The 13,474-nt window shown below is 40.6% G+C and overlaps 1 protein-coding gene across 1 annotated transcript; it reads left to right on the top strand.

Annotated features, from left to right (window-relative positions):
- The first annotated feature begins 2,089 nt into the window (after window positions 1–2,089).
- Window positions 2,090–6,432, top strand: LOC141281961 (uncharacterized). The gene is made up of 2 exons (XM_073814110.1): window positions 2,090–2,886; window positions 4,489–6,432. The coding sequence occupies exons 1-2, from the start codon at window positions 2,095–2,097 to the stop codon at window positions 6,430–6,432; spliced, it is 2,736 nt and encodes a 911-aa protein (XP_073670211.1). The 5' UTR covers window positions 2,090–2,094.
- The last annotated feature ends 7,042 nt before the right edge of the window (window positions 6,433–13,474 follow it).

Below are 13,474 nucleotides of genomic sequence, written 5' to 3'. Positions count from 1 at the left end.
GTCATGACTAGGGTTGCCAACTTTCTTACTCTAAAATACGGCACAAAGGATGGCATGCCGCAGAAGTGAGGATATGGTTTTGTGTATACAGTGTATTTAAGACATTTGTCAAAATGATTGCTTATCTCCTAATTAAATATTAATTTATAACTCTTATGTCTTGGCAAATAGTTTGTTAATTTACAGCAGGTAGTCTACTTTTAACACAGTCCTTTAATTGAACCATTACCTTTACTATCTGTCTAAGACAAAACACTTTTTATACCCTTTATGTTAATCTTACATGTGACAAAACAAAACTAACAAAGATTCTTTGAGCTGTATTTTTTTCAGAGTCAACATTAAATACTTTAATTAAAACACACTTACATTCTGTAAATCACAAACGTGAGAATTTCCTAGCAAAGTAGGAATTTGAAAATACTTTGGGGCATTGCGGATTGAGGCGTTTTAGGCAGGTCTGGATTAGTGATCTCTTCAGAATTGAGAACGAACTTTGTAACTATGCAGATCTTATACACGCACAAACAGCTAAATAACGCACTATATAAAGATAAAACCTGAATTCGTATTATTCTGATTGTGATTGGATGAAAGGTGTCGGAGATCATTATCAAGTGTTGTGATCATCAGAACTGCTTCTGTTGCTGTTTGTGGCGCTGCAAGAACTGACAGGTGGATGACATCAAAGTACAGCAAGAGCATTTCAATAGTCTGCTTTGTATGATTTCTCGAATCACTCTCGCAGGATTTTGATGTTATCTGCCACTCGGTTCTTGTTGTGATGCCACATAAAGTTGAACAAACCTGTTGTATCAGTCGCTGGTTAGATCAGCGTAGTAGTCAAAAAATGGGAGGGGAACAAAGGATTTCAATTCAATTCAATTCAATTTTATTTATATAGCGCTTTTCACAAAAGTCAATTGTTTCAAAGCAGCTTTACATAAATAGAAGCAGTGAAAAGCACAGAAAAACGACAGATAGCACAACAAAATACATGATAGCATGAGCAGTTAAATTTGCTGCGGCTATGACTCAATATTATAAGTGCACGTATTACTAAAGCAACGTATAGAAGAGGAAGCTAGGTAAAGCCCAAAAAGGCTGCCTCCCCGGGGTGAAAAACCCCCTAGGAGAAAAAAAAAACCCCGGCTTTTATCCGAGGAAAAATAAGTCCTAGGAGGGAAAAACCCATGGGAGAACGGATAAGGAGATTTAGCGGAGATTAAGCGGTTCTGCCGGTGATCGTTGGTCAGGCATCAGCTGGGCATCACGTTGAAGGACGGCCAGTAGATCAGAGGTGTGCCGACTTTCACATCTACCGGGACTGGGTCTGTTTGTCTCGTTGTCCTCGGGGTCGAGGACGAGACAGGGAGAGAAAAACAAAATCGTATTAGCGTAGCGGCCGTTCATATGTATTGAAGTGTCACACAGTGATGTGGTTTAACTCAGCTTAGTTCCAGACAGACTAACTATTGCGGCATAATTATATTATCCACAGTTGAGGATTTTGCAAATTGGGGGCCCAATGCGAGGGTATATATGGTAAATAAGGGTCACCTTCCGATCTTTAAGAGAAAATGAAACCTGACGACCCGTTTGACTAAGGCCTAAAGCCCCACTGTCGTCGTTAATGCAGGTTCAGTGGCAAATGGGTCTATATTGTATACCATTTACAGGACCAGGAGTAAACGCCAAAAACATTGCAACCCGACCATACATACCAACCCGTTTGACTAAGGCTGGAGGCCCCACTGTCGTCGTTAATGCAGGTTCAGTGGCAAACGGGTCTGTATGGCATACTATTCATAAGACTTACGATAGCGCCAAAATCGCAACCCGACCATACGTGCCAACCCGTTTGACTAAGGCTGGAGGCCCCACTGTCGTCGTTAATGCAGGTTCAGTGGCAAACGGTCCTCCAGGTTGGGGGTTGGACACTGGGCTAACAACCCAGTTCCAGAAAAAAAAATAGGTGTTACGGAAACAGCAACAAAAGAAACTAAACTTACTGGATGTAATGGGTTTTCAGAGTCATCACAAGATACTCAAATGAATGTCAGTAGTGAAAGCCTAAGGGAAACTACTGCCAGGATGGTGAAAGTCCTGAGCACCAAAACCAAGACCAGGATAGGATTCTGGAATGTAAGAACAATGTATGACACTGGCAAACTGGCTCAAGTAATATCAGAAATGAGATGCTACAACTTACATATTCTGGGAGTTAGTGAAAGCAGGTGGACAGGTTCAGGAAGACTCAGAACCAGTACAGGGGAAACAGTGTTGTACTCCGGAAGAGATGACAATCAGCACTTTGAGGGAGTTGCCATTATCCTCAAGAAAGGTTTAGAGAAAAGTATGATAGAGTGGAAACCTGTCAACAACAGACTCATTAAGATCAGACTCAAAGGGAAGCAAATCAACACTACTATCATACAGTGTTATGCCCCTACAAACAACAACAATGAAGATGAAAAAGACAGATTTTATGAGGAGTTACAGGCTCTGCTGGAGGAAACACCAAGACATGACATGAAGATTGTAATGGGAGATATGAATGCAAAAATTGGAAGTGACAACACCAACTACGAGAGAGCTATGGGAAGAGAGGGCTGTGGTACCATGAATGAGAATGGAGAGAGACTGATGGAGCTCTGTACTACCTACAATCTTGTTGTTGGAGGGACACTTTTTCCTCACAGAGAGATTCACAAGTTGACCTGGTACTCTCCAAATGGAAGGGATAAAAATCAGATAGACCACTTCATGATCAATGGTACCTGGCGAAGATCACTTCTGGATGTAAGAGCTAAGAGGGGAGCCGATGTTGGCAGCGACCATCATATGGTTGTAGCAACAGTGAAAGTAAAGTTGAGGAAGACAGGGGTCAAAAGACCAGTGTAAGACAATTTCCTAAATAAGATAGCACCTCCCCAAAGGACACTGCATGGGGGCAAAGTGAGTGCGCGGGAAAAGCCACTCTCCACGATTCACAGTGGACTTCCCACTGAGACACATTTGGGTTTCAAAGACACACCTTTAGGGTGTCATACATTTGTATTCTTTTCTCTAAAAGCAAACTGTATATGAAATGCTACATGCACAAAGAATCTAAAATCTGTATCTTATTTGTTTTCTATTGAAATGTCTCATCGCAAGTGGTTACGATGGTCTCATATAACAACAGAATTCAATGTAAAAGTATATGTGAAACTTCATTCAATGTTGATAGACACCTCCCATTCTAAGCATAAACCAATCACCCACTGTATACAGATTAAGGACAGCCTTTAGTTTTTACAACAACCAATCAGTACAAAATTCCTATATGCTTTGTTCTCTGGCTATTTAAGGAGATGTGTAGAAGATTTAGGCGGGACTTTCAATATCGAGAAATGCACCCCCATGATGCTGTCCTTGCACAGCATCATGTATTGTTATTTTACTTTGAGGAATCTGTAACCAGATCTTCATCTCATTACCAGGTATGCAATGGGTTTTCGTCTGATTTTCGTATTCGAATTGGAATGTAAATTGGCTTCTGAATTATGTTTTACCTACCTGGTTAATAAATTGTTACGTTTTGCATTCATTCTAATTTGCTCTGTATTATTGACTCTTCTAAATTACTATAAAGTATTACGATATCTTTTGTCAACATAAATCTATGACCGGGGTATAAAGTCATGCTAATTGTCTATACCGCTAACTAAGATGTCCAGCAATTACATCACTATAGGCAGGCTATAAATAGATAAGCCTGGACCTCTGATGATAGGCCTTATTTTGATTAAGTTGTTGTATGGCATATAATTCGCTATACCAGGTTAGACGGTGCTAACTTGGACCTCTGATCAAAGTCTGAGTTCTACATTAAGTTGTATATAGGTAGTTGGCTGGGGTTGCATAAGTATTTTAAATAAGAGTACGCCAGCATGGGGCAGTTGCTTCAACCATTTCCTCTGGTTATACGGATAGACCAAATTATTTAACCCTAACTAAGTTGTGTGTAATCGTGATTACTATAGGCAGGCTATAAGGAGATATGCCTGGACCTCTGATTACTGCCCCTGCCTTGATTAAGTTGTTGTATGGTATATGATTCGCCATACCAAATTAGACGGCGCTAATTTGGACCTCTGATCATCGGATGGGTTTGTATCAAGTTGTATATAGATGATTACAGTGGCCAATGTTGCCTGACCTCTAGTGTGGTCAAGTTTTATGTTTCAGAATCTGCACAACGGCCGGTGTTGACTGATACGACATCTGTAATCGAATGAATGAGTTCAATGTAAACATGAGTAAATAGAATGATCAAACGTTTATCCAAATTCTATATGTATATCAATTTGATTCATATTACAATACGTTTTATATCTTTGGAGTCAGATTATAAAGTTGCGTAATGTTAAAACCGGAAGCACCGGAAAAGACCGAATGCGCTATAAACCGGCCATGCCGTTTGGATTCCGTCGTTGGGCCAAGCGGATGGATGGGGTCATATTTGGACTCCTTACAAAGCAGGAATTAGATGTGGAGAAACTACAGAACCCCAAAATCAAAAGTACTTTTGTTTTGCAGTTGAGGAACAAATATCAAGCCCTGGCAGCTATGGAAGACTACACAAAGCCTGAACAACTAGATGTAAACACCAGGTGGGAGCATCTTAAAGCAGCTTATCTTCAGACCAGCGAAGGATGCTTGGGTACCAAAGAAAGGAAAAGAAAGGAATGGATCAAAGAAAACACTTTGAAGGCCATAAGTACCAGGAGAGCGTTGAAGAAACAGCTTTTAGACGTTAAATCAGAGAGACTGAAAGAGAGATGCAAGCTAAGCTATCAACAAGCAGATAGAGAAGTGAAGAGATTGTTAAGATCAGACAAAAGAGCCTTTATGGATGACCTTGCAAGCCAGGCGGAAGAAGCAGCTAGCAAGGGAGAACAAGGAAAGGTGTACAAAATAACCAAGGTAATCTGTGGCAAATATTGTGGAACTAAAGACATACCAATTACGGACAAAAATGGGCGATTACTAACATCAGAAACAGAAATTGACGCCCGTTGGGCTGAGCACTTTAGTGAAGTTTTGAACAGGCCACCACCAACATCAAAAGCTGACATTAAGGAAGCAGAGCATGATCTCGACATCAATACTGCACCACCAGAAAAGGAGGAGATTGTTGCAACTATAATGTCTCTTAAAAACAGAAAAGCCCCTGGACATGACAAATTGAATGCAGAACTGTTCAAAGCAGACCCAGAGCTTGCAGCCAAAATGCTTCTCCCACTATTTACAGCAATATGGAAAGAAAGACAGATACCAACAGACTGGTCGGAAGCCATAATTGTGAAGATCCCCAAGAAAGGAACCCTTAGCAACTGTAACAACTGGCGTGGAATAACTCTTTTGTCTATACCAAGCAAGATCCTAGCAAAAATTATAATCCAGCGGCTATCAGATGCAGTTGACCAACACCTCAGAAAGGAACAGGCAGGGTTCCGGAAAGGAAGAGGATGTACAGATCAGATTTTTGTACTGCGAAACATCATTGAACAGTGCACTGAATGGCAGAGACAACTATACATTAATTTTGTAGATTTTGAGAAAGCCTTTGACAGCGTCCATAGAGACAGCCTTTGGCGTATTCTCCGAGCATATGGAATACCACAAGACATCGTCCTTCTCATCCAAAGCTTCTACAACAACTTCACATGTAAGGTAGTAAACAGCGACCACCGTTTTCATGTGAAGACTGGTGTGAGGCAAGGCTGTGTGATGTCAGCATTCCTTTTTAACATTGCCATTGACTGGGTAATGCGGAGAACTACTGAAAAACAGACAAGCGGTCTGAGATGGACCCTCAGCTATACACTTGAAGATCTAGACTTTGCTGATGATCTGGCTCTGATCTCCCACACACACCAGCACATTCAGGAGAAGACATACCGCATCAATACATATGCTGAACAGATAGGCTTGAGGATCAACCTGCAGAAAACAGAGGTGATGATACTCAACATCCCAAACCCATTACCAGTGCAGGTAAATGGAAAAAATCTTCCAATGACCACAGAATTCACCTATTTGGGCAGCATTGTCAGATATGATGGAGGAGCGGACATTGACATAAAGAATCTTCTTGGCAAAGCCAGAAATGCCCTTAGGATGCTGAATAGTGTTTGGAGATCCAAGCAGTATAGCATAAAGACCAAGTTGAAATTGTACCAGAGCTGTGTGCTTTCCACCCACCTATATGGCTCAGAGTGCTGGAGGATAACAGACAGTGACCTGAATAAGCTCTCTGTTTTCCATACAAAGAAGTTGAGGAGAATCATGAGAATTTTCTGGCCAAACACCATCTCTAATGAGCAGTTGCTTGCGTGTTGCAATCAGGACAGTGTTGGGACCATCATCATGAGAAGAAGATAGAGGTGGATTGGGCACTTGCTAAGGAGAGAACAAGAAAGTATTACCCGCACAGCCCTTCCCTGGACACCAGAGGGCAAACGCAAGAGAGGCAGACCAAAGAACACCTGGCGCCGGACAGTAGAAGGAGAATTAAAGAACATGAACCACACTTGGGGTACCATCCAGAAGCTGGCCCAGAACAGACAGGAGTGGAAGACTTTTGTTGCTGCCCTACATGCCAGTGGCATAACGGGCGGTAAGTAAGTAAGTGGCAAACGGGTCGGTATGGCATACTATTCACAAGACTTACGATAGCGCCAAAATCGCAACCCGACCATACCCGTTTGACTAAGGCTGGAGGCCCCACTGTCGTCGTTAATGCAGGTTCAGTGGCAAACGGGTCGGTATGGCATACTATTCACAAGACACACGAAAGCACCAAAATCGCAACCCAACCATACGTGCCAAACCGTTTGACTAAGGCCGGAAGCCCCACTGTCGTCGTTAATGCAGGTTCAGTGGCAAACGGTGGCAAACTATTTAATGCAATTCATTTTAAGTGTTCATGCAGAAAAGGTTTTATTTATTTATTTGGTTGGTCTGTGTTATGACTGTGAGTGCTTTGTTCCGTGAAAATAACTATTGCGAGTTAAGAACCTTTACTAGACAAATTATGCGAATGCTTTGTTGAAGAGAAAAGTTTTAAGTCTAGATTTAAAATGATCGACTGTGTCTGATTCTCGTACATCGGTTGGTAAATCATTCCAGAGCTTATGGGCTAAGTAGGAAAAGGATCTTCCACTTTTAGACACTTTTGATAGTCTAGGGATAATCAATAGACCAGAATTTTGCGACCGTAGTGTGCGTGATGGATTGTATTCTGATAGTAATTATCTAAGATATGAGGGTGCTAAGCCATTTAAAGCTTTGTAGGTGATTAGTGATATTTTAAATTGGATGCGATATTTAACTGGTAGCCAGTGTAAATAAGCCAGAGTTGGGCTTATGTGGTCATACTTTTTAGATCGAGTAAGTACCCTTGCAGAAGCGTTTTGAACTAGCTGAAGCTTGTTGACCTGATTTGAATGGCATCCCCCGAGTAGCGAGTTACAATAGTCTATTCTAGAGGTCATAAAAGCATGAATAAGCTTCTCTGCATCAGATGTAGACAGTATATGGCGTATTTTTGAGATATTTCTAAGATGGAAGAATGCTGTGCGGCAGACGTTGGCGATATGACTATCAAAGGATAAGTTGCTGTCGAACATCACACCTAAGTTCCTAACCGTGGAAGATGGCACCACAGTACAGCCATCTATGTGCAATTTGTAATCTGACATATTATGTTTGTAGCGATTTGGTTCAATAATAAGTACCTCTGTCTTATTGGAGTTGAGCTTAAGAAAGTTATGTGCCATCCAGTCACTAACATCGCTAATGCAGTCTTTTAGCTTAGAAAACGTGTGTGTTTCGCTGGGATGCGAGGAGATGTAAAGCTGGGTATCATCCGCATAGCAGTGAAAACTTATGTTATGTTTCCTGATAATGTCTCCTAGGGGTAACATGTATAACGAGAACAGGATAGGACCTAAAACTGATCCCTGCGGTACACCGTATTTAACCAGGGAGTGATATGACTCTTCCTCATTTACATAAACAAAGTGATAGCGATTGGTTAGATATGACCTAAACCAGGCTAGCGCCTGACCACTGATACCAACACAGTTTTCTAGTCTATTGAGTAAGATTGTGTGATCTATTGTGTCAAAGGCTGCACTAAGGTCTAGTAATATAAGAATTGAGATTTCACCACGATCGGATGTTAATAGGAGGTCATTTGTAACTCTAAGCAGCGCTGTCTCTGTGCTATGGTGGGGCCTGAATCCTGATTGGAACTTTTCATATGTACTATTATTTGTCAAGAATGTGCGTAACTGGCTTGCCACTACCTTTTCTAATATTTTCGAAAGAAAAGGGAGATTTGAGACTGGTCTAAAGTTATTAAGTTCTCCTTGGTCAAGCTGTGGTTTTTTAATCAACGGTTTAATAACTGCTAGTTTGAAAGCTGTTGGAATGTATCCTATTTCTAGCGATGAGTTAAAGATATTTAGAACCGGGGTTGACACTACAGGGAATACCTCTTTAAGTAGTTTTGTGGGAACGGGGTCTAATATACAGGACGATGATTTGGATGATGTGACTAGTTTAGAGAGCTCATCTATTGTAGTAGGTTTAAATGAATCAAGATGTTCGTATGGTAGTCTAGTGTTAAGTGAACTAATGGGTAGAGTGGTGGCTGCCTGGGTAGCTACGATGTTTTCCCTAATAGCCGAAATTTTGTTAGAAAAGAAGTTCATGAAGTCGTTACTATTGTGTTGAAGTTTACTATTGGTTTCTGTTTGTTCTTTGTTTTTAGTCAGTTTCGCAACTGTCCTAAAGAGGAAACGAGGGTTATTATGATTCTCATTTATAAGCTTGCTAAGATATGTAGATCTGGCAGTTTTAATAGCCTGTCTGTAGTGTTTAACACTTTGTTTCCATGCTGCACGCCATACTTCTAACTTTGTGCTTCTATAATTTCTTTCCATTTTTCTAGCTGCCTTTTTAAGGGCTGCGGTGTGATGGTCATACCATGGAGCTGGCGGTTTTTCTTTGTATCTCTTTTTTCGAATGGGAGCAACGGCATCCAATGTGTTAGAACAGACATTGTTTAGGTTTTCTATTACAATATCTAGATCGTCACAGTTATCTGCTACATGTTTCATCTGGGACAGATCTGGAAGAGTGCTAATAAAGCTATCTTTAGTGGTGGAAATAATTGTTCTGGCTAGTCGGTAGCATGTTGTGGATTGAGTGATCCTATCTAGAAGTACAGTGTATGACACAAGGTAATGGTCAGAAACTGCATCACTCTGAGGTGATATTTCGACGTCATTAATATTGAGTCCGAGTGACAGAATTAAGTCTAATGTGTGCTTACGAGTATGCGTTGGCCCTGTCACGTTTTGTCTAATATTGAGAGAATTTAGAACATCTATAAACGCACGTCCTAATGCGTCTTTTGGGTTATCCACATGGACATTAAAATCACCAACAAAAAGAGCTTTATCTACAGTGACTACAAGCTCAGACAGGAAATCTGTTATTTCTTTAAGGAAATCTCCATGGTGGCCCGGTGGTCTATAGATTGTCGCTAAGGCAAAAGAAAGCTGTTTGTGGTTACGATCAGTTATTTCCATATTTAACAACATTAGTTCAAATGATTTAAATTTTAGCTCAGATTTTTGGTTTACTTTAAAAATTTTGTTGTATATTGTAGCTACACCACTCCCTCTCCCCTTTAATTGAGGTTCGTGTTTATAATAATAGTCTTGTGGGGTGGATTCATTTAAACTAATGTAGTCGTCTGCTTTAAGCCAGGTTTCTGTTAAACAGAGTGCATCTAAGTTTTGGTCTGTAATTATTTCATTGACAATAGGTTCTTTATTGGTAAGCGATCTAATGTTAAGAAGGCCGAATTTTAACATTCGAGATTCATCTGTTAATGTATTGTTTTCTAATTTTATATTAATCAGATTTGTACCTGATGTAACAAGCGGTGCCCTGTATTTATTTGTTCGGGGAACAGATACAGTTGAAATGTGCTGATATTTCGGTAAGATTGACTCGAAGTGCTGGGATATAAGTGGTCTAGACATATCACGGCAGCTAACAGATGGACGGTTAAGCTGATCCGTCTGTTTCCTGACCTGGGCCCTGGATAGTCAGACTATATCAGAATTAAGACTATTGATCAGATTTCTAGTGAGTATAGCACTTCCTTCCGATGACGGATGAAGGCCATCTCGGGTTAGGAGGAATGGTCTTCCCCAGAAATGCTTCCAATTGTCTATAAACCCTACGTTATGCGGAGGGCACCACTTTGACATCCATCCATTGAAAGAGACTAATCTACTATGCATTTCATCTCCCCGGTAGGCGGGGAGGGGACCAGAGCATATTACATTGTCTGACATTGTTTTTGCAATTTCACACATCTCCTTAATACTATCTTTGGTGATTTCCGACTGTCGGAGTCTGGTGTCATTCGTGCCGGCGGGAATAAAAATCTTAGAAAACTTCCGCTTAGCATTAGCCAGCACTTTAAGTTTGGATCTAATGTCAGACGTTCTGGCTCCCGGTATACAGTCGACTATGGTGTTTGGTGCCTCAATGTTAGTGTTCCTGAGTATAGAATCTCCAATGACCAGGGCACTTTTAAAAGGTGTTTCAGCTGGTGTACTCCTTAGGGGATCGAATCTGTTAGAAATTGTCGTTACGTTATGGGTCTTAGAAGGACGCCTTATATGACTATGCCGCCTGACAGTCACCCAGTTTGACCGCCGACTTGACTCTGATGTCGGAACCGAGCCATGTGTATTTTGATAAACACTATGCGCGCTCGATACAGTATTTGTAATATTTACATTAGCATCTGATGTCGGAACCGAGCCATTAGTCTTTTCGCTCGATAGATTATTTGCAACAGTAACATTAGCGGTTTTGCAAGCGTCAACTAGCGTTCGGATGCGCGATTCTAGTTCAGCAACCTTCTCAGTTAACCTTAATACTTCAATACACTTAGTGCATGTAAACCCCTCTATGCTAATAGCAGAAGCTAAACTATACATGTGGCAAGTAGTACATGTTACAATAACAAGCGGAGTCTTAACGCTTTCATGCTGGGCGATGGCGTCTTCGTTTACCCGAACGCGGTCCCCGGAGCTGCATCGCGTGGGGTGTTTGGTTGTGACACGCCTCGGTCGCCTGCGAACGTCTGGGGCCAGGGTGATGTGGGGCTTGCTGAATCTGCGAAGGCCGGGCAGCGGTTCCTCCACAGCTTCCCGATCGCTTTCATGTTGGGTAATGGCGTCTCCGTTCAGTCGTTCACGGTCCGTGAAGCTGCATCGCGTGGAATGCTCGTTTGCTGCGCGCCTCGTTCGCTTGTGGACGTCGGAAGGCAGGGTGAAGTGGGCGCTGTACCTCGCGTTAGATCTGCTAAAACCGGGAAACAACTCCTCCACAGCTTCCCGCTCAGGTGAGGACAGGTCAGAAAAGCATATATCAGATGAATCCGCCATTAGATCGGGAAATGCTAGCTTCCGATGGGATTTTAAATGAAATATCACATGCAGAAGCTCTTAAAAAGAGTAACAGGGTCAATAATAAAAACTCTAGTGGAGTGATGGAAAGAAACATAACATCAGTTAATGATGAGACACAAAACCAGGCCATATGACAAATGGTTGTGAACAGAAATGTAAAGTTGATGATGATACTTCAGTAGTTTAGAAAGTGACGTTTGTTTGTTTTATTTGTCACACCATTCATTTTGCAACACAGTAAAAAAAAAGAAAAGTAATAGAATTAAAGCTAGCAGGGAATATGATATGAGAGCAGATCAGATTAATGCGCTGTTAATTATTATTATATGCATTACTGACAATAACTGAAAATAGAGAAAACACACAAGCTGATGTTTAGGATGTTGATTATGGTATTACACACACTAAAGTTCAATGCTAGAAGACTTATATAACAGTCAAGAATTTAACAAGTTCAGTCATGAATTAGAGGTTGTTCCAGATGTTGTATGTGTACAATAAACTTGGCTTTAGATTTTGTGATGTCAGGGTTCAGTTCTGTAAGGTGTGATAGATCCAACAACCAAAATGGTGGAGGGTAAATTACTTATTAAGAATTGGTACCCATACAGCAAAAATATATTTTCAAATATAATTTTACATATATTTCAAAATATACAAAAAATGGCCAAAAAATATGTGTACTGAAATATATTTTGAAAAATGTATTTCCCACCAAATTTTGTGGTGATTTTTTTATATTTTTCAATATAAAAATAAGCATATTTTAAAGCATTTATATTCAGGTTGCATTGGAGAAAACATCCAGCAGACTGAACTTGCACGGAGAGAAAATAAAATTGTGAAACTAAAGAGGAAAGATGGTTTATCATGTTGAGGACTTTACAACGTCTGAAGTCAACATAGCTTTGCTACTGATATACAGCTGGACCAATTATGTTATGCCATGTTTGACAGTTGCCAATATAATCATTTAAAGGGCCCATAACCTAGATGTTACATACATGTTGTGACGAACTTTGCATCGAGCGCCCTCGAAAAAAAGAAGTCACCGGCCGCCACTGATGGAATCTGAAAGGGATACTGGAAAAAGAAGGAGAAGGAAAGGGGATAAAAAGGAAAGGCTCATTTACATTATAAGCGATTTTGTTGCATTGTGTCACTTGTCTCTTTCAATGAGTCATTAGGAGGCTTTTCTAAATCTGGTTGTCATAAATGAGTAACGTCCACTCCAGTAACCGATGAGAGACGAATGAAGTGAACTCCACCGCTTGGTTCTCATTAGTCGCTCCCGAAAGTCGCTTTTAATTTGCATAAAGTTACACTTTATTAGTTACACCAATGGTCACTGTCGCCTAGCTTCCATTAAAATGAATGAGATTGCGTCACTCTGCTAGTCTTAATGCAGGAGGCTCTATTTAAATTTCTTAAAGACACAGGATTGATGCTACACACTCCTGTACTGTAGGTGACAGTATGCACCTTAAAGTTGTTTGTTTGTCTGCCAATAAACAAAAGAAGAAGAAAAACTACTGCTCTGCATGTTTAATTCAGTCAAGACCAAGGACATAATTAAAAAAGCCACAATGTGTTTATGAACTTTAAAATGTTACTGGTATGACAAAGACTCACTTCTTCAGTGAATACAAACATTTAAGGCTTTTTCATGTTTGTGCTAGTGATGCGAGAAACAAAGATGTTTCAAGCTTTGAATCAATTGAACCAATTGCTTCACAAATTGATTCAGTTATTTGAAGTGTTTGAAACACCACACACGCTGGTGACACATGCTGGTCATAATAGTGTAAAGCTCTAAGATTTAGGCCAAAGCATGCCTTGCCTTGCCTTGCCTATGTGAGGATAAACATGAACTTGTGTGTGGACATTATGAAGTTTTATTTAAAAACTTGTTCAGTGTT

The sequence above is a fragment of the Paramisgurnus dabryanus genome, chromosome 3 (genome assembly GCF_030506205.2).
Source record: "Paramisgurnus dabryanus chromosome 3, PD_genome_1.1, whole genome shotgun sequence".
NCBI lineage: Eukaryota > Metazoa > Chordata > Actinopteri > Cypriniformes > Cobitidae > Paramisgurnus > Paramisgurnus dabryanus.
This window is presented reverse-complemented; position numbering and strand designations above follow the sequence as displayed.

Excerpts from the sequence above, each read along its gene's own strand:
- LOC141281961 (XM_073814110.1), top strand. The coding sequence starts at position 2,095 with ATGGTGAAAGTCCTGAGCACCAAAACCAAGACCAGGATAGGATTCTGG. Across the intron at positions 2,887-4,488 it reads TAAAGTTGAGGAAGACAGGG|CGGATGGATGGGGTCATATT; the intron begins GTCAAAAGACCA and ends CGTTGGGCCAAG.